Consider the following 22,615-nt stretch of genomic DNA (forward strand, 5'->3'; position numbering starts at 1 on the left):
CAATCAGCCAATGAGATTTTACCAGGAAGTCTCCTCTGCACTCTGATAGGGCGTGGAGGGCGTGCTCTGGGCTGGCCCCGCCCCCTGGCACCACACTGGATCGAACCATCATCAACAGAGCCTCGACTGGACAAACAATGTGTCAATCAAATAATAACTGAGCGGTAATCATGATTATTGTAACGATAACGAACAGGACTTCTGTGTGTGCGTCTACCTCTCTGTTGATTCACAGGTTTCTCCAGCTCGTCCCATGGCGTCCACACCAGCAGTGCATCCTGGGAGTTGGAGTGGGCGCGTTTATGGTTGTGTAGGGACGGGATTTCAGCCTGGAAGCCCCGCCCTACATTGATCCGCCTGTGATTGACAGCTCAAGGTTATCAGGTGATCACATTGTGACGTCACTGCAAAAATTTGTAGGATTTGTTAAGAGGTATATTTCACGTACGGCTTATTGACTCCTGTTGTTAGTGTATCCATGGCAACAAGGTCACTGAGTCCATCTGCCAATCAGAGATATAAAACTTTAACGTCTCGTATTATTCTGTTTTCTCTCCCTATGTTTTTGTTTTTACAGGAAATCCAAAACATTAAGTATGAAAGCTAAATTGTTTAACTGGAATAATTATCGATAATTTTAGGTGTAAATTTTCTCTGTCTCCAAATGTCCTCAGTGACATTTGTCGTTGGTGTACTGATCATTTTTGTTAACAACTGGCTGACGCATACGATCTTATCTAGCGCCACCTTCTGGACAAAGTGAATGAATTTAGCTCCATCACTGGTCAGACTGAGAATCATTAGTGTTTGTAATGAGCCGTGCAGCCTCTAGGTGTCGCTGACTGAACCTGTGAATGTGTAAATGATGTTTCGACTCACTGTGTGTGTCGTGAAGCTGTACAGTTCGCACTCTCTGCTGCCTCCTGGTGGTGAGGGAGCAGTACAGCCCCGCCCCCACCCTGAGGGGGCACAGCATGGGCGGAGGGGTGTAGTGACCTCTGCCACCATCAACCACTCCATCACCACCGGTAACTGCTTCTCTGCCACCAGCAGCCGCTGCGTCCAGGTGCATCAGGCTGCGGTAGAGCACGGCGCCTCCGGTGGCCGGAGAGAGGGGATTGCATCTCCTCTGTGCGCTCCTACACGCCTTAGACGCACCTCTGGACTGGATGGGCACGGAGACCGGCATCACCATGGAGACTGAGGGTTGGGCAGGTGGAGAGGAGTCCTCGCCCTGGAGAAAGGGAATAGAAGTAATATGCCGTCAGTCTGGGGACTCGTCTTTCACCTGTGGACTAGCTGGTCTCATGAAGGTAAACCATAAGATTTGAGGGTTGAGACTTAGTTTGTTGACATGTTGTTTCTCCGTTTAGTCTCTGGGAATAAATGTAAGTCACAAATCCACAAATACATGTTTTCTGTTCTATTGCAAACCTTTTTCCCCAATGTAGCTGATCTGAAGCCGCTGTGGGAGCGCATGTGACCGTTCAACGCTGGCAGACTCCTAAAGTCTCGCTTGCACACTGTACACAGCAGCCTGCAACACACACACACACACACACACACACACACACACACACACACACACACACACACACACAGAGGAATAGAGTACATTAGATACAAGTTTTGTTAATCTGGGAAGTTAAATAGTTAGAAAATCGGAACAGGCCAAAGTAAAGCTAAAACTGGTAAGAATATAAAACACTGAGAGGTGAATGTCAACACCACCACACATCATCATCATCATCATCATCATCATCATCATCATCGTCACTTCATCCAGGTTACCTGCAGTCTACAACCTTCATGTTTTCAGGTTGTGGCCTTTTCATCTGGAAATGAACAGAGAAGATTTAAATAAATTTGAGGCCAATACTGGTGGAAGAATATAATCACTTCCATACTATTACATTTTATTATTTTTTATTTTATTTACATACTTATTTACTTGCTGATTTATTTACTTATTTACCCACACACTTATTTCCTCACTTATTTTCAAATGAACATGATTATAGGATTAAAACTGCTAAGATATTAGTTGTTGTATATCAAACACACCCAGGTCCAGTCTGGTTGACCATCTCCTCTTCCTCCTCCTCCACACTCCTCTCTCCAGATCGGCCCAGCAGGGAGGCTTGGGGACTGGGCAGCGCTGCTGACGTTCTGGCCTCCTCCCTGTGGAGAGAAACCGGTCTCTAAGTCACCGGCGCTGTTGAAGACACCCGTCTGGTCCTGGATCGGCTCAGTTTGGCTCGGTAGGAGGCGTCGGCTCGACTGATGTGGGTGGTGCTGACTGGGTTCAGAGCTCAGAGGGAAGCTGTCCGACTCTTGGAGACAGCAGCTGTTCAGCTGTGCGGATGTTTGTGTGTGAAAACCCAACATCTCGTTCCTGGGATGCATTTGAGGACCAGGGCTGGAGATGGTTGGGGTGTGTGGGTAATGAGGACTTGGACCAGGGGTAGTGGGACTACAAAAGGACTGTGGGGCAATACTGTCATGGTAACTGTCAGGGAAAAACTGGGTGTTGGAGAAGTCTTCAGTAGATGATGAGCTGAAATCCATGGAGCTCCACCTTCCCAGGGCCGTTCCTCCAGACAAAGACCCCAGTGGAGAGCACTGCATCTGGGACAGAGTGGGCTCCAGAGGCGCCCAGGTGTCCTGACCTGGACCAGGTGTGTCACCCTGTCCATACACGCCACTGGCAAGGTGTGGGTGAGTATTATAAGGCAGTCTGTGTGTGTGTCCCAATTCGTGCCCGTGGTGAGTCACACCAGTGCAGAACTGGTTCTGGTTCTGGGTCTGGTTCTGGAGATCTAGGTGTGCTGTGGCCTGGTTCTGTTTCAGATCAGAGATAGAAGGATTATAATGCCGTGATCAGAATCAGTGGCAGTTCTGGTTTTTGATGGAGCAGGATATAGGACATCTTACCTGGCAGGAGTAACTGAAGCTGTTGAGAACTTCGGAGGCAGATTTGTTCCAGTTTGGATTATCTAAACCTGGGTCGAGGTTTTGGCAGGAGAGGTGGTGCTGCGGTGGGGGGTGGATGTGAGGGGAGGTTATCTGGGGCTGGGATACAAAGTGAGGGGAGGTTACCTGGGAATAAGGGACGTGGTGAGACGTGGTTACATGGGCCTGATGAAGGGGGTAAGAGGGGGTTGCCTGGGACTGGGGTACGAAGTGAGGGGAGGTAACTTGGGAATGGGGGAGGTGGTGAGGGGAGGTTATCTGGGGATAACTGAGGTGAGGGGAGGTAACATGATGCTGGGGTACAAGGTGAGGGGAGGTTACCTGAGGATGGGGGAGATGATGAGGGGATGTTACCTGAGGATGGGGGAGATGATGAGGGGAGGTTACCTGAGGATGGGGGAGGTGATGAGGGGAGGTTACCTGAGGATGGGGGAGGTGATGAGGGGAGGTTACCTGAGGATGGGGGAGGTGATGAGGGGAGGTTACCTGAGGATGGGGGAGATGATGAGGGGAGGTTACCTGAGGATGGGGGAGATGATGAGGGGAGGTTACCTGAGGATGGGGGAGATGATGAGGGGATGTTACCTGAGGATGGGGGAGATGATGAGGGGAGGTTACCTGAGGATGGGGGAGGTGATGAGGGGAGGTTACCTGAGGATGAGGAAGTGCAAAAAAAGCAAACAAGTAAATAAGCATCTCTTTAGAAAGATCAGGTCTGTGTCTGACTAAGTAAATAAATAAGTAAGAACCTTTGCATGAGGAGGGTTTCCATGGTTCCTGAACGATGAGGGGGAGGAGAGGGGAGGAGGTGAGGAGATGAAAGGAGGTGACTGGGACAGAATGGAGTGATGGATGACGGGAGGAGGAGAGGACGAGGAAAATGCCCACAAGTCAGACATGTTGTCACGCACAAACACACCTGTAAACACCGAGTGCGAGTGTGGTCATGTGCATGATTGTGTGTGCGTGTGTGTGAGTGTGTGTGTGTGTGTGTGTGTGTGTGTGTGTGTGTGTGTGTGTGTGTGTGTGTGCAGCAGGTTGTTTGTTATCTGGATGGTGTCTTCATGTGAATCTGATGATCTGCAGGACAGCACACAGAGACACCACAAACTTTTAGACATTTTAAAACAAGTTTTGATTTTGAGAAAGTTTAACTTAAAATATTATATATTTTTTTACTTTTATTTGAGTCATTCCTAACATTTGACTTTTACAAATTTTTTCTTTCTTGGCCAGAATGGACGTCCTTGTAAATCAAGCGTAAAGATGTAGGTGCTGAAATAAGTGTGAAATAAATGTGCTTCAGTGTTACAGCACAGAGCTGAATGTGACTTCTGATCATCTGACCTGAGCCTGTCTCCAACAGGACTTCAGTCAGTCCTGTCTGTAAATCCAAATTCTCTAAGTCTAACGGACAGGAGATTTTCAACCTAGAAAATCTTTCCTCAGTTTCCAGGGTCTGTTTGAGTTTTACTCTCTTTTTTTCTTTGAAATGAACATACTAAAGTTTACCAGCTGGATGGATGTTATTTTCACCTGGTGTAGCGGCAACTACCACAGAGGCGGTTTTGAGCCCTTCGGCAGGTGTTTATATGTCTCTCTGTCTGTGGACAGGAATTTGTCACTGTGATAGCGTCACAACCTGCGAGATGCATTCACAAACATCTTCAGGTCTGTAGTTTAGATCAAAATGAAGGTAAAGTTCACAGATGGATGTGGTCCGACCCGAGACTACCGAGTACTGTAATGACATAGTACTCGTGGGTATGAGCGTCAGCATGTTGATGGCGGTCGCGGCCGCTATGAGTCCATCACAAGATGGTCTCCGGCTTATGACTGACTACATGTAGACCACACAGCAGCTGTATGTGTCTGTATGACTAAGTGTGAATGTGTGATAACGGGACACTTCTTAGAATTCACGCCCAGAGACGATTAAAGCTGTACTTCTCTTAAAGGGACACCTTCAAGTTTTAGAATTGGATTTCACATGAAAATGAACACAAATTGATTAAATGTTCTCTGTATTTGTTTGTGCTCTATTCTGTCGTTAAGAAATATTTAACTAGCAGGTGAAAACTGCCCCGGCTTTTGCCGATTTTTAAAGGTGAAAAAATTCCTGTTTTAAATCTCATATAAAACAGTGGTCACATTTATTTCCTCTTTAACATGTCTGTATCATCATCATTGTTTAAATAAGTATAATAAATAATAGATTAGATAAAGATTATGTATATATATAGTATTGTATATGGTAAATAAAAGTTAAAAGACAGTAAATAATAAAAGCAACCAGAGTAACAACAGTGATCTAACATCAACATTTAGTTTGAAATTCAATCTAAATAAAATAACTTCTCACCTGAATCATCACCGACTGCGACTGACACTGACACTGACTCTGACTCTGACTCTGTGTGTGTGTGTGTGTGTGTGTGTGTGTGTGTGTGTGTGTGTGGGTGTTGATGTGTGTCTGCGTGTGTTTTGTCAGGATGTGGTCACATGTTCTTCCTCTCTCTGGTCGTCTCTACTTCTTCCTCAAGATGACGAGTTTAGAGGCCGAAGAGAGAGAAGAGCTCAAACAAACAAGCTGAAGATGTAACACAATTAACATCTAAAAATTAGTAAATAATAAAAAAAAAACAACCAAGTAAATAAATTAAGTTTTATTGTAGTATTCCATTATAATGTTGATCATACCAGTCAAAATCTGTGTTTTTATAGTCACATAATCAAATAAAAATTCCATAAAACTATTTTTAAAAAACGTTCATAGACTGAAAATTTATAAATTCAAAAATTACAATTAGGAATCAATATTGAGATCTGTAAAATTAGAGATTAATAAAGCTTGACTAAAGTGCTCCTTTAATGTTCATTAAAGACCAGTCACATTTATTTAGTGTTTTGATACATGTTTTTATAATTTTATGATAGTAAAAAAAAAAAACTGAAAGTTTTCTACCCAAACAAATTCAGTTAATAATTAACTTATTGCTGCTCAATCGTAAATTAATTTTAGATTTTTTGGTTGTGTGGTGTCGGAACCCTTGTGTGGTAGGTCAGAACAGCACGGCGTCTTAACGGTGTAGGACCAAGGTTGAAGCCAATAGTCAAGTTACACACAAACAAACCGGAAAAACATAAATCATCTGTATTTTACATTGTACATTTTATTTCTAATATATTATATTTAATCTGCTTTTTGTAATATTTGTTTCTCCTAAAAATACAACATTATGTAACACAATGTGCAGGTGAATCATCAGATGTAGAATTTCGAAGTAACTGTCGTTCGTCCCGCCGTGGTTTGTAACGACGCCGTTGCTTTTATTTTGAAGGTGAGGAGCGGAAGATGTTTGTTGTCCGTCTCTTCGTCGCCGGTCCGTTCACTCGCCGGTCCAGGTCAGTACCGACCGACCGACCGTCCTCGGCTTTATTTCAGCCTTATCTGTCAAACGGTTTGTTAACGGCTGTTCGTTTGAATGAGATGAATTAAAGTTTGAGTTTGTTTTTTCAGTGAGTGAAAAGCGGAGTCACGGCGAAGCTAAAGCTAAAGCTAAAGCTAGGAAACAGTCGGTTTTGGTAAAGTCAACTAACTGTAGGACTTTTAAAGAAGGACGTCACGCGCTGTACATTTTGTAGTTTATGGTCAAAATAAAATAATCCTCTCAGTGACAGCATTTGCTTTGTCATATTTCATTGTTAACTAAATATTTGTGAGTATTATGGCTTTTAAAAAAAAATATCGATGTTTGATGAAAAAAATGAATAATTCAAAAATGATAATTAAAATATTAATGGAGAAAGGGGTTGTCGCGATAAACTGGTATTGATAATAACCATGATATTTAAAAAAAAAAAAGAAATATTGGTATGGTGTTAATAATACAAATACGATAATACGGTGATGGCAGATGTTTGGTCTAGTGGATCTTTTGTTTATCAGTTCATCTGTTGCCTTTTCACTGTCCATTAAGTGTTTTGTTCTTTTTCTTTTTTTTTTTACAGTTCTAACCTTTTTCTACAGTTCTAACCTCCCTAAATTTGTATTTGAGTCTAATGAATTTGCCAAAAAAGAGAGAAAACACACAATAAACAAAATCAAAGACAACATTTTTATGATTTATTTTCAAATTTTCTATAGATATCATTACAAATATGTAAGGTATTTTTAATCAACTGTTAAAGGTTATAGAATCATGTTTATTATTATTATTAGATGTGAATGATACGGAGGATCGGGGCTGACACGGGACTGAGTTTTCTATTTTCTCCTTCTAGATACTTCCAACATGAGGAAGTGAAGACACTTTTAAAGATGGTTTACCTGAAGCTGTTTCATCTTTGAACATCATGATGCACACCAGAAGGACGTTGTCTCTTTTAAGAGGCTGGTCGGGTGTTTGCAGGTGTCAAACTGGAAACCAGTCATCCAGGACCAGTTCCAGTAGCAGCAGCTTGTTCATGGACTCTAACAGCAGCAGTGCAGGGCTGATCCTACAATCCCAGTCCACCGATGTGTACCAGAACCTGGCTCTGGAGGACTGGATTGACGCCAATGTGGACCTGCAGCAGCACAGCATCATGCTGCTGTGGAGGAATCGGCCGGCTGTGGTCATTGGACGCCACCAGAACCCCTGGACTGAGTGCAACCTGTCGGCCATGAGGAAGGCAGGGATCTCTCTGGCCCGCAGGCGGAGCGGCGGCGGGACGGTCTTCCACGACCTCGGAAACCTCAACCTGACCTTCTTCACCTCCAAGAAGGCGTACGACCGGCAGAGGAACCTGAAGGTCGTCACTGACGCTCTGAGGCGGGTTCGACCGGGACTGGACGTTCAGGCCACAGACAGATTTGACATTTTACTCAATGGACACTACAAGATCTCAGGTAGGGGAGGGATGGTACCGTCCAATGAGACAAGAGGCTGCTGCAGTCAAATACAAGCCCCCGACAGATATGCATTATAAACATGAAGTAACAAAATAAAGACATGAGATGAGAGGGCAAGAAAAGATTTAACTGAGAAAAATTATGTGCATACTAATAATTAAAATAATTGGTAGTGTGAGCTCTAATTGGTCAAAATCTTGCCATTGTTTTAATAGAAATGTCCAGGGTAAAATCCTGATAGTAACATCCTGTCTTACTTTATTACTTTTAAATATCTAGGAATGTTATGATATTGTTTGAAGTGAATACAGTTAGTAGTTTAGACAAAGTTATGTGCAAGAAAAAAGAAAGGACCTCATTGAAGCTGTGATAAACAAATAAACAAAATCTGATATATTTTAAATCAGTCCAGAGTCAGTCAGAGACGCAGAAGGTGAGATTTATACCAACAACTCTGCTGTTGTTTATGTTGTTGTTGTTTATGTTGTTGTTGTTTACAGGCACTGCGTCCAGACTGAGCAGGAAGTCGTCCTACCATCACTGCACCCTGCTTCACTCTGCTGACCGCTCCGCCCTCTCAGCCGTCCTCAGCCCTTCCTGCCCTGGTATCCATAGCAACGCCACACCCAGCGTTCCCTCACCTGTCGCCAACCTGCTAGACCACGCCCCCACGCTGCGGTGGGAGGAGCTTTTCGACGGACTGGTGCATCAGTACAACGCAGGTACTCAGTTTTACTACTGTTCTACTGGTCTGCGTCCTGGCCTCAACCGTCTGTTTATACTCTGTTCTACTTCTCTTTCCACTCTGACCCTCAGAGTTCGGCCTCAGCTCTGCGTTGACGCTCGTTAACCCCACTGACGAGTGTACGTTTCCTGGCCTCAGCAGGATGGCGACAGAGCTGCGCAGCTGGGACTGGACGTTCGGTAAGACGCCTAAATTCAGCGTCCAGACCCTCCTGGACCTGACGGATGGGCGATCGTCTGCTCGCAGCTCAGCTCAGCTGCATATGGAGGTAAAGAACGGGCTGATCGAGAGCTGTGAGCTGGACGTTCCTGCAGACTGGCTTCCTCTGCGGCTGAGCGGTGAGCTGGTGAACACGCTGGTCGGTGAAAGGTTCTGTCCGTATGCAGCATCTGCGGCTGTTGCTGCGCTGCTGCGATCCGAGAGCAGCGAGCTGCAGAGCAGACTGCACAACCTGTGTGACGCCGTGCTGTCTGTGATGGGCTGAAATAAAATGGATGGACGGAAACAACACGAGCTGTCGGGTGTTTGTGTGGAGTCGACCGTTTGTTGATCAACAGAAATCTGATCCATTTGCAGTGCTGCTAGCGCCCTCGAGAGGCTGCTGTGTTCATTACAGCTACAGTATGAAAGTCAACGTCATTCAAAAAGTCTGATGGTGAATCTAAAGGGTCCAGATGTAAACAACAACAGACCAAGTAAAATCAGAAGCTGCTCTCACTCCCAAACTGATTGACCCTCTGACAACTCTAAATAACATGAAAATCTAATTTATCATTGTTTCTGTTTACATCAATAATGCTTGTAAAAAAAAAAATAGCTATGGCTCATTGTTTCTGGTTCCACAAGTAATCTACAAGTTAATTTTGATATAAAACAAAAAAGCTGAATAATAAAAAGCTGATAATAAAAACATGAATACATTTGCAGCATATATACTTTGGATTTAAAGTGTTTATGCTGGTTATGTTTTTTTTCATGCAGATGTAGGACAGTATGAACCTGCTGCGTCTTGATCAGTCTGTTGTCTGATGCATAATCTACAGTATATGTGCATTTCATCTCTCTTCACTTGCAAAGTTAAGAACGTAAAATCCAAGCAAATGTACAGTTATAAAACAAGAGGGGGGTTTATTATTAAAGACATTTTGCATTAATTAATAGGACGTTTGGTCAAAATCACAAAAACTGATTCCTTTTTCTTTCAATTGCTGCCAGATATTTTCTTATTTAAGTGGAAAAACGTGGAAAATTCTGAAAGTTTCCAAATCTGTCCGTAAACCTCTGCCCTTTCAAAATAAAAGTACAACGACATCCCTGAAGCTGTTAAGTAAAATTAAATAAATGAATAAAATAAAATGAATAAATACATTTGCCGGTTAAAAACGAGACTCAACCTCAGACAGCTCAAGTCGCAGGGCGCATGCGCAATGAAGACGAGAGAAAATTGAAGAGGTGTCACTCTGTTGTTGTGTCCTGGAACCAAAGGCTGATCTAGCTCACCGTCATCATTTCCATGGTCATACAATCAATATTGCCAATAAGACATATATTTATTATTAACATTTTTATTACATTTTGTCAGTACTTCCTAACTGTGTATAACAATGAAATCTTTATAAATAAAACTTAAAGACTGTTTATGCAATCTGTTTAATTGTGTATTTTTATTTTTGAATGTATTTTCTATAATATAATTGTTTGATTTTATTATGGCATGTTATTATGTTTGTTTATTCTATATTTTCCGCACCTATGTTCACAGAAGGGACTATGAACGAAAAGCAGCGGAGTGAGTACTCGGCTATGCGTGTCAGTCAGTTGACGATCTTTGTCTAATGTGAGCCGTCGTGTCGGTCAGCGGAGCAAACCCGGAGAACCGCAGCGGCAGGATGGGGAAGAAACAGAAGAAATCCGGGGAGGACAGGTAGAGAAAACACCACCTGCTGTCACACACCACCTGTCCACACTGATACCTGGCGGTGGCGAGCTTCCCTGCCCCGTCAAAAACCCCAAAACCGGACTGGATTCCCGCTGGTTACTCAGTTAGCTTAGCGGCTATGTGGGCTAGCAGAAGCTAACCACGCGTCAGTGCAAGTGTGAGTCCAGGTGATGGTTTAAACAACCTGAAAACGGTTCAGCACGAAATTTGGGGTTTATCCTCAGCCCTGACAGCCGGGGGAAGACTCCCTAAACTCAGCTTAACTGTAACCTGTGAAAGCTAGGGGCTAAATGCTAAGAAGAGCCACCACCAGCTAAGCTATCAGTTAGCCCAGTTATCTGTGCCTCCTGGCCGCAGCTCATGTTGGCTTTCTGTGAGAAAAGGCTGATGTAATGCCAACTACCTTCGCACCTGTCTAAATCCTCTACCTTTATTTAGTCTGTCAGCCTTGGTCTGACACACCTGAGGGTGTCAGGTAATGACACAGCCATGTTGGTGTTCCTGTGTTGAGCTGTAAAGCAAAGAAGCATTAACACAACAGCTTCAATTAAAACTACAGCAACATTTAACATCCATTAGTATGTGAAGACACAGCAACAAAAAATTCATGTCAAATGATCCATTCATAAATGTAGCTCTGATCCAGGACTTGGTCCAGCATAGGTATCTCGTTGAATTTGAACATTTCAGTCACTGATCTGTTCAACATTGAAAAATAAACCAGTTACAGTTTCTCAGAACCCAAGGCGAGGTCTTCAGATATCCTGTTTTATCTAAACCAACAGTCCAAAAACCAGAGATCCAGTTTACATCAGATCCTCACATATCAGAGGCAAGAAGCAGCAGATGTTTCACGTTTTTGTTTAGAAAAATGACTTAAATGATACATCAAATATCAAAAATGTTGATTGATTTCACATAAAAATCAATGTAATTTATATTTAAATGCTATTTATGAATTTTTTTTGTCCTTAAAGTACAAGAAAATAATAAAAAATACCTGTTGTAGTTCACGTCACCCTGAGGTGCTGTCTTCAAATTGCTTGTTTTATTCAACCAACTGTCCAAAACTGACAGACATTCATTTTACTGTCATAATTAACAAAGAAAAGCAAAAGATCCTCATGATTATGAATCTGGAAACAGCAAATATTTGATGCTTGGTTTAATAAATAACTAAAATGATTATCAAGATAGTTGTCAATTGATTTTCTAAATGAAAAAGCCAGGCGGCTGTGATACGTAGTAAAACAGTCCTGGATCAAAGTTTCGTGCACACACACCAAACCGATCATCAGGCTGTAAAACCAGGGAAGTTTTCGTTCGGCCTTTGAATGTGAATGTTGTGACTGATCTCATCTGACAGTTTGTTCTTCTCGTCAGAAAATGTCCCGGCTGCTGCCAGCTGCTAATTATTTAACGTGCATTCGTTAGAGAACTCATGTCGACTCCACAGTTCATTGATGACCAAATTCAGAGTGATTCTTAATACACTCCTGTCACAGTTTTATTGCAAATGTATTGTGCAGAATATTTTTTTCATTTCAAACCTTAAAATAATCTAAAAAAAGATCTGACTCAAAACTGTCAAACAAGAAATGAATGATTTTCAGAAACACCAGCAGCTTCATTTCTTTTACTCTTTACTTTTGAACATCTGAGATAAAAGAGCAATATAATAGAAAATAATGTATTTACTGGAGAATTTATGCTGCTTTTTCGCTGCACTACAGTAACAAACTAAGACTGTAGTAAGTGACTAAGTGTTGTTTTCTCTGTATAAAATAGGTAAACGCTTGAGACAGCTGTAACAGTACAATTCTGCTGAAGCTTGGATGCATCAGTCACAATAATACAATAATAATTGTATGTACTTTAACCACATTTTCACTGCAGTTGGAAAATGTTTTATATTATGTTTTTCACAGGCGGTTAGTGATTTTACTGTTTGTGATAAACATGATAAACAAGTTAAATTTCATCTTTTCACAAGCTGCTGAATACGAACTCATTAGATTTTTTGGCACAATTAATTAAAGTAAAGCCTGTCTGCTTTACATTAAAGTAGTGCTCTCCTGCGGGTCAGAGGGATGATGGGAAATGAAAGGGTTGTGAGGAAAGTGGAGAGTCAGCAGCTTTTCATCTGTTCATATTGTCCTGACACAGAGAGAGAGAGAGAGAGTCCTGCCTATTCTGCTAATGTCTCTCCACCTCTGTGTCCTGTCACATTTCAAAGCTGATCTTTGTCTCGTCTAAGCTGAGCTCCTGACCTGGTTTTAATCAAGTATCGGTCGTTTGGTTGATATTGTTATTGATCTGTCTTCAGTGCCAAAGATGACGGCATTGACATCGACGCTCTGGCGGCGGAGATCGAAGGAGCCGGCGCCTCCAAAGAACCAAAAGGGAAGAAGAAGAAGAAAGGAGCCAAGAAGGACGACTTCGAGTACGACACTGCTCCTCCTCCTCCTCCTCCCTCTCACCTTCATCATGTCTTGTTTTCTCCTCCTCATCCTCAGCTCCTCCTCTGACCTCCTTTCCCTTTTTGTCTCCTCCCTTCCTCTGTGAGTCGTGTCTGTGAGTCGTCTCTTTTTCAGCCTCTTAACTCTGAGTTTCTCGTCCTGCAGCGAGGACGACATCCTGAAGGAGCTGGAGGAGTTGTCTCTGGAGACTCAGGGAGGAAAGGCAAAGGTAACGACACCTGACGAGTCCAGTGGAATGAAGTGGTAATTTACTCAGTATTTATTTAAAGCGCTCGGTTAACTCCACTGACTCTCCCCGTGCAGAAAGCAGAAACCACAGAGGAAGTGGAGAGCGTCGAGCCTCCCAAACCAGAAAAGAAGAAGACCAGAAAGGGGAGGAAGGGTGGAGCCAGCCCCGAGGAAGAGGAGGGCGAGGAAGCTGAAGGTCAGGCTGATGGAGAGAGGAACGGAGAGCAGAAAGACCAGAAGGTGATTGTGTTTCATAAACAAAGTTCAATCATTTAAACAGGTTTCAAAACAGACTCTCTGTTTTTCATTATTCAATTTCAGAATAATTGTTGGAATAAATTAATATTTTACTGCTTCTTCTTGCTTTTCTCCTTTTTTTGTTGGTTTATTTTATTTTTATTTAATTAATTATTTAAATATATATATATATTTTCTGGATTTCATTGAACTTCTCGTCTCTGCTCCTCCAGGCGACTCCTGCTGCTCCTCCCTCCGACTCAGATGACGACAGCAGCTCACGTTCTCGCCTCAAGAACAAAGGAGGTAAGAAGGGAGGCAAAAAACCTTCAGTGTCCGACGAAGAGGAGGACAAAGAGGAGGACGAAGGCGTGAGCAAAGGAGGAGGTAAAGGAGCGAAGGAGGACGAGTCAGAGGACGATGAAGAGTTCACCTCCAGGAGAGAGCAGAAGAAGAAGAACAAAGGCAAGGCGGCGAAGGCGGAGAGCGAGGAAGAGGAGGAGCAGGAGGAGGAGGGAGGGGTCTTCAAGATGAAGACGGCGGCGCAGAAGAAGGCAGAGAAGAAGGAGAGGGACAAGAAGAAGAAGGAGGAGGAGAGGATGAAGCAGAAGAAGCTCAAGGAGAAAGAGAAGGAGGGCAGCGTGGAGGCTAAAAAAGAGCCAGAGAAGAAGACGACAGAGGCCGCACCTCCTCAGGTAGCACCACCTGCAGCAGCAACGGCTGAGGAACCGGAAGGGGCGGAGCCAACAGCTGAGGGTATAATTGGATTTCAAAATAAAATCAACAAGTGTAGTTTTAACATATTATAGGTTTTTGTTTTAACCACATGCCACCTGTTGCTGTTTTTCACTCGTTTCTTCTTCTTCTGTGGTGCCTTCCTGCAGATGAGGCCGAGGGCGACAAGAAGAAGAAAGACAAGAAGAAGAAGAAGGGAGAGAAGGAGGAGAAGGAGAAGGAGAAGAAGAAAGGACCCAGCAAGGCCACAGTGAAGGCCATGCAGGAGGCTCTGGCCAAGATGAAGGAGGTGGGGCATTCTGGGAAATGTAGTCATGGGATTTTGACGGAAGTTTGGAGTCTTTTTTGACTTGTTATTATTTGTGGTCGTTGTAGGAGGAGGAGCGAGCCAAAAGAGAGGAGGAGGAGCGGCTGAAGAAGCTGGAGGAGATGGAGAAGCAGAGGCTGGAGCAGGTAAAACACAAACACCTCCTCCTGTCGTTTCTCTGTTTCTCTGTCAGTCCTCAGTCTGACCTTTTGACCCCCCCTCACCTGCCCCGATTAGGAGCGCCTGGAGCAGGAGCGTAGGGAGAAGAAGAAGCAGAAGGAGAAGGAGAGGAAGGAGCGTCTGAAGAAGGAGGGGAAGCTCCTGACGAAAGCCCAGAGAGAAGCTCGAGCTCGGGCCGAGGCCACGCTCAAGCTGCTGCAGGCTCAGGGTGAGAGTCCGTCCGCCAATCACTTACAGATTATTGATACAGTGATCGGCAATTTAAAACCAGTCATTGGGATTTAACTTGAAATTAAACTGAGCTGAATCACTTTGAAACACAATGTTGCAGGAAAACGTCTTATTTCATCTTGAATCCGTGTGTGTGCAGGTGTTGAAGTGCCATCCAAAGACTCTGTGCCAAAGAAGAAACCAGTTTATGGAGACAAGAGGAAGAAGAAGCCCAACGCCCAAACTCCTGAAGGTACCGACACAGACTAACATGGAAACAACGTATTGATCATGTTAAAGAAAAAAAATCCAAGTCTAAAGCAATTCTGTTTAAAGCGAGGGATGCTTTAAACTACAAGGCCTTAATTTACTGCTCACTTCTACTTCAGGTCGACCTTTATTGATAAGGCTGATCACTGATCACACTGATCCACTGTTTCTAAATTCTCATGGAGAACAATACACGAGACAAATCTGATCTGAGAGGAGTTTATAAGTTTACTGTACAAAAAGATTAAAAAGACGAGATGTGTTTTTATTGTTGGGGGTTAAATTATGGAACAATGCTAATTTAAATTTAAAAATGTGTAATTTCCTTTTGGTTTTCAAAATAATGGTTTACTGAGCTGTTTCTGAAGGTGAACAATTTTCTTTTCTGTTGGTGGGAAGAGTAATTGATCAGATGTAGAGAGGCGTATGTCTGAGCCTGTTCAGTCACTAGTGAATACACAGACTACTGACTGATAAAAACTACTAATGAGATGCTCGTTAACTCAGAAGCTCGTTAACTCGGCTCGTTACTGCTGCTGCTGAATAAAAAGTGTTTTCTTTGCTCCTCTCCTTAGAAACGTCTGAGGTAACTTCACCGACGTCGGAGACTCCAGAGCCCGTTCCCATGGAGACGGAGGCTGAGACACCGGCTGCGGAGCCAGGTGAGACGCGCAGGTTTTAAAGGGAGGAGGAGTCGGGAGGGCAGAGTAATAATAATGGAGGAGGAGGATGTTGTTGACGTGATGAAGATGACTTTCTCTGTGTGCAGAGGTGAAACCGGACGCTGCTGTCGACGACTGGGAAGCCATCGCCAGCGACGAGGAGAAAGGTCAGGAGGAAAAACAAACTACACTTCCATTATTTCTTGTTATTAATTTCTAGAGCAGAAGTGATTTGTCTTTATTTTACCAGAAATCGTTTAAAAAAATAAAGAAACTCGAGAAAGAAAGAGAAGAAACTAGAGTCAGTATTAAAGCGTGTTCAACTTTATCTGCCAGAGCTGAAGAAAGTCCACATCGAGGTGAAGGAGGACACCGCCGCTCCTCCTCAGCCCACAGGCAGCGAGGAGGACGAGGAGGAGGAAGACGAGGAAGAGGACGAGGACGATGACGAGGAAGACGATGACGAGGACGATGAGAGCGAGGAGGAGAAGGAGCCGGCGGCGGCGGGTCACGCCAAGAGGAAGGAGAGCGAGGACGAGAGCAGCGAGAGCGAGGACGACGACGGGAGGACGAAGGAGGAGCGGCTGTACGACCGGGCCAAGAGGAGAATAGAGGTGAGGAGCACGAGAGGAGTGAAGGCTCGTCTGTTTTCACCCCGTCTCTGGCTGACCACCTGTGTCTGTGTTTCCATAGAAACGGAGAGCAGAGAACCTGAAGAACGTGGACGTGGACACGCTGAGATCTCCGGTGGTGTGTGTGCTCGGACACGTCGACACCGGAAAGACCAAGATCCTCGACAAGGTAACGTTTACTGACTGGTTCATATTTACTGACTGTTAGCTGAATGATCACTGACTGATTAATGTGTGTGTGTGTGTGTGTGTGTGTGTGTGTGTGTGTGTGTGTGTGTGTGTGTGTGTGTGTGTAGCTGCGACACACTCATGTTCAGGACGGTGAAGCCGGAGGAATCACTCAGCAGATCGGAGCCACAAACGTCCCGAAGGAGACGATCGAGGAGCAAACCAGGATGGTTAAAAATGTACGACGACCACACACACACACATACACACACACACACACACACATACGGTTAAATGAACTCAGTGTTGATGTGTATTAAACTGACTTTTGTTTGTGCAGTTTGAAAAAGAAACCATCAAGATCCCCGGCATGTTGATCATCGACACACCAGGACACGAGTCCTTCAGGTAACCACCTGGACAGTCATACCTGGAACTGTGCTGCTGGGTTTACAGGTGCACACACACGAGGAACAGCAGGCGACCTGAGACCAAACTTACTCTTTATTTAATAAGCTTATATAGCTTATATCTAAGCTCTGACAAATCCAGAGGAGGAGATGAGTTTTAAAAGAAAAAGGCAGCAGTGTGGACGAGCCTTAGTCTCTGCTGTCTGACGCCACAGGCATCAGGTTAATGAAGCAGAGATCAAACATGGTGAAAGTCCAGGGTTTAGGTTTGATGGTTAATCACTGTGGTTGCCGTTAGTAACTCGTGTCTCCGCCTCTTTGCTCGGCCAGTAACCTGAGGAACAGAGGCAGCTCTCTGTGCGACATCGCCATCCTGGTGGTGGACATCATGCACGGCCTGGAGCCTCAGACGATCGAGTCCATCAACCTGCTGAAGGAGAAGAAGTGTCCCTTCATCGTCGCCCTCAACAAGGTCTGACACCTGTTTACCATCAGACGTGTCTCACCTGTTCTCCCTCCTTCACGCTCTCTGACCGTGTTGTTGTTGTTGTTGTCAGATCGACCGTCTCTACGACTGGAAGAAGAGTCCGGAGACCGACGTCGTGGCCACGCTGAAGAAGCAGAAGAAGAACACCAAGGACGAGTTCGACGAGAGAGCCAAGGCCGTCATCGTGGAGTTCGCTCAGCAGGTGTCAATCTAATTTATACAAACAATAAAATATTATGAAATAAGAATAATTACACTGAAGCTACAGATCATCTTTTCTTATTTACTCAACCTCATCAGACAATAAAATTACACTATTACACCATTTTAATTCACCCTTCTTTATATTTGTTAAGTTATTAATACAGAAATATGTAATTTGTAATGAAGCTTGATCAAAGAAATCCTTAATTTTTCACAATATTAGAATTTACTGTGACACTTTTCTTTAATTCTTTTATTATTATCTATGATCAATGACCTTTGATCATTTCTGTTTTCCGTCACCCTGAACTTTGTCGTCTGCCTGTTGTTGTTCCTCAGGGTCTTAACGCCGCCTTGTTCTACGAGAATAAAGATCCCCGGACGTTTGTGTCGTTGGTTCCCACCTCGGCCCACAGCGGCGACGGGATGGGAAACCTCATCGCCCTGTTGATCGAGCTCACTCAGACCATGTTAGCCCGCCGGCTAGCACACTGTGACGAGCTGCGAGCTCAGGTCATGGAGGTAAGACGGCGTGTTTTTGTTAAGACACTCTGGATTTATTTTTACTCCACGGTGAACAGACCTGATGACGTCCGTGTGTTCAGGTCAAAGCTCTGCCTGGTATGGGAACTACGATAGACGTCATCCTCATTAACGGTTGTCTGCGGGAGGGAGAGACCATCATCGTCCCGGGGGTGGAGGGGCCAATCGTAACACAGATCAGAGGGTTACTGCTTCCTCCGCCTCTGAAGGAGCTCAGAGTCAAGGTAAACATCACGTGCCTCTGACTCCGTGTTGATGAATGTATTGCTCCAACATTACCGATATCCGCTGCATGTTGTCCGCTCCTGCATCCTGACAAATGTATTGATGAGGTACCTGTTGTATTGATTGTCCGTCTGATCTATGGATTGATTGATGCAGAACCAATACGAGAAGCACAAGGAGGTGTCGACGGCTCAGGGAGTGAAGATTCTGGGTAAAGACCTGGAGAAGACGTTGGCGGGGCTCCCCCTGCTGGTGGCTAACAGGGACGACGAGATCCCCGTCCTGAGGGTAACACACACACACACACACACACACACACACACACACACACAGGAGAAACCAGTGTTTCTGTACTGGCTGTGTGAGGCTCCCAGTTTGACTGACTGGTGCTGGTTTTCAGGACGAACTGGTGCGAGAGCTGAAACAGACTCTGAACTCCATCAAACTGGAGGAGAAAGGAGTTTACGTCCAGGCGTCCACGCTGGGGTCACTGGAGGCTCTGCTGGAGTTCCTCCGCACCTCTAAAGTCCCGGTGAGCACCTGTCTGTCTGTTCACCTGTCTGTCTGTTCACCTGTCTGTCTGTCCCTGAAAAGCAACGAGAGCCAGAAACTACAGCGGTGACCTTTGACCTCTGTTTGTGTGTCTGCAGTACGCTGGTATCAACATCGGTCCAGTTCATAAGAAGGATGTGATGAAGGCGTCGACCATGTTGGAACACGACCCGCAGTATGTCCTCAGTCTCTGCTCTTTCTAAAGACGACGTCACTTCACATTAAAACATAATAATTACATAATAATCAATAATTAGATAAACACAGAAACATGTAGATTAACTGATAGTTATGAAAGGAAATGTCGTGCGTCCTCAGGTACGCGGTGATCCTGGCGTTCGACGTGAAGGTGGAGAGGGAGAGTCAGGACATGGCCGACAGTCTGGGAGTTCGGATCTTCTCTGCTGAAATCATCTACCACCTGTTCGACGCCTTCACCAAGTACAGAGAGGACTACAAGAAGGCCAAACAGGACGAGTTCAAGTAGGAAAACACACACTCGGACACAATCGATCGTCTTCTGATCGGAGGTTTTAACTTGTCGTCGTTATTGTTTGAGTCTGTAACAGTGCGGAAGAAATGCAGCATCTTTTTGCGATGTGTTTTCAGGCACATAGCCGTGTTTCCGGTGAAGCTGAAAGTTCTTCCTCAGTTCATCTTCAACTCCAGAGATCCCATCGTGATGGGGGTGACGATAGAGGCCGGAGTCCTGAGGCAGGGGACGCCGCTCTGTGTCCCCAGCAAAGGGGTGAGACAGTCCGTGTGTTTCAGTTCAGTTTATTTAACGTCATCAGGAGGAGCCACTGAAAACCAGAACAATTAATAACAGTTTAACACAAGCAGCGGATGTTAAGTTATTGACTTATAATGAAAAATCAAGGGACCCAGAACAATCCGGATCAGATCAACCAGAACTTCGGCCCGTCGCTGTGTGTTTACATGTGACGTCTGTGTTTCAGTTCGTGGACATCGGTGTGGTGACGAGCATCGAGATGAACCACAAGTCCGTCGACAGCGCCAAGAAAGGCCAGGAGATCTGTGTCAAGATCGAGCCCATTCCCGGCGAGTCCCCCAAGATGTACGGCCGCCATTTTGAAGCCACCGACATCATTGTCAGCAAGGTGAGGACCGGCCCGCCGAGGAGCGGCAAAACGCCTTTTAACGGACGTTTGCTTTATTTAAAAATCACATTTTCAACAAACAACGTGAAGTCGTAAACGCGCCGCTTGTTTTTGTTGATGATGATTTTAGTCGATTTCAGAGTCAGCTGGATCAATCAGCTGATATTTGACGATCACAGATTTGTCGGTATGTGCCGAAACTTTTTATCACGCAACAGAATGCAGAAAAAGATGTCGGTGTCGTAACATAGTTTGTCCAGCAGAGCGCGCTCCAACTCCATTAACTATACTGTCAGCACATGTCGAGGTAGAGCCACAGGAGGAAGGTGCATTTTAGGAACACAAGACAGAAATGAAAGAAAGGAAGAAATGAAAGGAAGGAAGGATGCAAGGGAGAAATGGAGAAAGAAACGCAAAAGAGGTAAGAAGGAAAGAATAGAAAGAAAAGAGGGGAAAATGTTGTGATGTGTTGAAATAATGTCCACGCTTATAAAAATACGACAGACTCGGTTTTAGAGGCGTAGATGTAGTTTTAGATCAGCTTAGAAAAATAATGTGTTACCCAAGATTTCTGAATTCTGGGTTCAAGTGTAGATAGTAATAGATAGTGATAGTAACATGTATGTTTCACATATCAGATCTATTGATTACTTAAACCTTCAGCTTGGTGCTAACGGTGAGAAATGGTTTTAGTTTAGTTCTTATTTAAATTGTATAAAGTAAATTCTCAGATAGATTTCTGGTCAATGTTCATTTCCACGGCAGTAATTCATCACAATGACAGAATCATGTGACTTTAAAACAAGAAATATTGGCGCTTTATAAATATAAAATAAATAAATATATCCTCGTCCCCCTGGACCCGTGCCCTGTAGGCCTCTTCAGTAATCCATATATGGGTCCAGATCACATTAATTGATTAATTCTATTACAAGGAATAATTGTTGTATACAGCTGTGAAGTCCTGACAAAAGTGTGATATCAATAAGTTCATGTATCTCATATCTGCAGGTCTTATTTTTTGTTTTTCTGTCACTTTCTCCAACATGTATTTACATATAAAGGGTGTTAAATTAGATTTCAATGTAATCCTAAAAAGTGTTAAATTTAATGTGAACACTGCAGAAGATGTGTAATTTAATAAGGGAATAAAAACAGTAACTAGGGTTAAAACAGCAGATGAGTGAGTGTGACGTGTCTGTTGGAAATGGACATTATACTGAATTTACCATGTGATACGTTACAGTACAAATAATTCTCCGGTTTCTGTGTTTCACCAGGATTTTGTCTGAGAAGTTGCAGTTTCTTTCTGTAGCTGCAGGTTCGGTCCGGTTCGCTGTGACGCTGTGTTTTTGTGTTTCAGATCACGCGGGCGTCCATCGACGCTCTGAAGAACTGGTTCAGAGACGAGATGCAGAAATCTGATTGGCAGCTGATCATGGAGCTGAAGAAGACCTTTGAGATCATCTGAGGGAGCTGAAACACAAACCAACCAACCAACCAACAAACACACACAGATAAACACACATACACTTCCTCCCTCAGATGCTGAGACGTTGACGGAAGGAAAAAAAAAAACAGAAAAAAAAAAAACCCCAACAAAACAACCTAAAAAAGACGTGAAAGTGTTTTTCTGTGAGAAACGAACTGTTTTTTCCACTGTTGTAAACAGTGATAGTTTAGACCACATTTCACACACACACACACACACACTCAGTATTCCAACGTGCCTGTTCTTCAGCATCAACGTTGTGTTATTATTATTATTTTTTTTCTTCTTCTCTGCTCTGAATAGTTGCTGCTCTTTCATGTCCCAGACTCCGCCCCCCTCCTCCCTTGACTGAGGCTAACGAGCTTAACGAGGCCGATGAGTCAGTAGAGCCAGTGTTCAGCCAGGTGTATTATGGGATTGTACTGGGCAGCACCAGGGCTGGAGGAGGGAAAAATTCATTTTTTTTTCTTTTTGAATCATCGAAGCAGCAGCAGCGACGGTGTCAACGTTAAAGACATTAAGGAGCTGATTTTCAGCATTGACGGCTTTGCTGCATGGTTTGTCGGCCACGTTGGGGGGACGGGGTTTGAATGACAGAGAAGATTTTAAACTGTTTTTGCTGCAACTGCTGATGTAATAAATTCCCATGATTCTGATGAAACCCGCAGATTGAGAGTTTTCATTTCGGACCTGTTCACATCTGCAGCAGAAGAACCTCTAACATCAACACAAGTGTTAAGATTTCAATCAGTGTTTTATGGAAGAGTTAAAATAATTTCATTGAGAACCCAGCCATAATAATGAAACTTAAATGTGAAATGGACTTTACAATTTCACATTGGCGGACAACATGCAACGGAAATCATTAGAAATGGTAAATGAGAACTGGACTTTTGGCTTTAAATTGTTTTAAATTATGCT

General features: G+C 44.0%; 4 protein-coding genes across 6 annotated transcripts in view; 2 read left to right on the forward strand and 2 right to left on the reverse strand.

Annotated features, from left to right (window-relative positions):
- The window catches only part of LOC130165433 (transcriptional-regulating factor 1-like), a 5,405-nt gene extending 2,688 nt beyond the window's left edge, over nt 1-2,717 (reverse strand). The window contains exons 1-7 of the mRNA XM_056370720.1: nt 2,065-2,717; nt 1,792-1,835; nt 1,435-1,537; nt 880-1,234; nt 449-503; nt 218-357; nt 23-126 (exon numbers count right to left, since the gene is read on the reverse strand). Coding sequence (XP_056226695.1) covers nt 23-126; nt 218-357; nt 449-503; nt 880-1,234; nt 1,435-1,537; nt 1,792-1,835; nt 2,065-2,628 — 1,365 coding nt within the window. The 5' untranslated portion in view covers nt 2,629-2,717. The remainder of the gene's footprint in view (nt 1-22; nt 127-217; nt 358-448; nt 504-879; nt 1,235-1,434; nt 1,538-1,791; nt 1,836-2,064) is intronic.
- lipt1 (lipoyltransferase 1) lies at nt 2,653-9,120 on the forward strand. 3 transcript variants are annotated; one of them, XM_056370756.1, is made up of 4 exons: nt 2,653-2,718; nt 7,258-7,864; nt 8,368-8,589; nt 8,684-9,120. In XM_056370756.1, exons 2-4 carry the CDS (start codon nt 7,330-7,332, stop codon nt 9,094-9,096), a joined length of 1,170 nt encoding a protein of 389 aa, XP_056226731.1. In that variant the 5' UTR covers nt 2,653-2,718; nt 7,258-7,329; the 3' UTR covers nt 9,097-9,120. The 3 variants fall into 3 exon arrangements, with proteins under 3 accessions (XP_056226731.1, XP_056226729.1, XP_056226730.1); XM_056370754.1 differs by lacking the exon at nt 2,653-2,718 and adding an exon at nt 6,304-6,378; XM_056370755.1 differs by lacking the exon at nt 2,653-2,718 and adding an exon at nt 6,361-6,434.
- On the reverse strand, nt 2,715-3,864 carry LOC130165474 (basic salivary proline-rich protein 1-like; the record flags this gene model as incomplete). The annotated part of the gene is made up of 3 exons (XM_056370790.1): nt 2,715-2,841; nt 2,935-3,624; nt 3,723-3,864. Coding segments are annotated over 2 exons (774 nt in total), but the record flags the coding sequence as incomplete, so codon positions are not given.
- Nucleotides 9,121-10,378: 1,258 nt separating the features above from the next.
- On the forward strand, nt 10,379-22,355 carry eif5b (eukaryotic translation initiation factor 5B). Its single transcript, XM_056370682.1, has 26 exons — nt 10,379-10,536; nt 12,878-12,994; nt 13,176-13,239; nt 13,335-13,499; nt 13,730-14,252; nt 14,381-14,520; nt 14,607-14,684; nt 14,776-14,926; nt 15,089-15,181; nt 15,774-15,860; nt 15,968-16,027; nt 16,197-16,474; nt 16,554-16,661; nt 16,789-16,899; nt 17,001-17,068; nt 17,401-17,542; nt 17,628-17,759; nt 18,101-18,283; nt 18,367-18,528; nt 18,686-18,817; nt 18,930-19,061; nt 19,180-19,256; nt 19,400-19,564; nt 19,691-19,829; nt 20,041-20,202; nt 21,566-22,355. The coding sequence occupies exons 1-26, from the start codon at nt 10,502-10,504 to the stop codon at nt 21,671-21,673; spliced, it is 3,612 nt and encodes a 1,203-aa protein (XP_056226657.1). The 5' UTR covers nt 10,379-10,501; the 3' UTR covers nt 21,674-22,355.
- Nucleotides 22,356-22,615: the final 260 nt, after the last annotated feature.

This window comes from Seriola aureovittata, chromosome 24 (genome assembly GCF_021018895.1).
Source record: "Seriola aureovittata isolate HTS-2021-v1 ecotype China chromosome 24, ASM2101889v1, whole genome shotgun sequence".
Taxonomy (NCBI): domain Eukaryota; kingdom Metazoa; phylum Chordata; class Actinopteri; order Carangiformes; family Carangidae; genus Seriola; species Seriola aureovittata.

Excerpts from the sequence above, each read along its gene's own strand:
- lipt1 (XM_056370756.1), top strand. The coding sequence starts at position 7,330 with ATGATGCACACCAGAAGGACGTTGTCTCTTTTAAGAGGCTGGTCGGGT. Across the intron at positions 7,865-8,367 it reads TGGACACTACAAGATCTCAG|GCACTGCGTCCAGACTGAGC; the intron begins GTAGGGGAGGGA and ends TGTTGTTTACAG. Across the intron at positions 8,590-8,683 it reads GGTGCATCAGTACAACGCAG|AGTTCGGCCTCAGCTCTGCG; the intron begins GTACTCAGTTTT and ends TCTGACCCTCAG.
- eif5b (XM_056370682.1), top strand. The coding sequence starts at position 10,502 with ATGGGGAAGAAACAGAAGAAATCCGGGGAGGACAG. Across the intron at positions 13,240-13,334 it reads CTCAGGGAGGAAAGGCAAAG|AAAGCAGAAACCACAGAGGA; the intron begins GTAACGACACCT and ends CTCCCCGTGCAG. Across the intron at positions 17,760-18,100 it reads TCGTGGAGTTCGCTCAGCAG|GGTCTTAACGCCGCCTTGTT; the intron begins GTGTCAATCTAA and ends GTTGTTCCTCAG.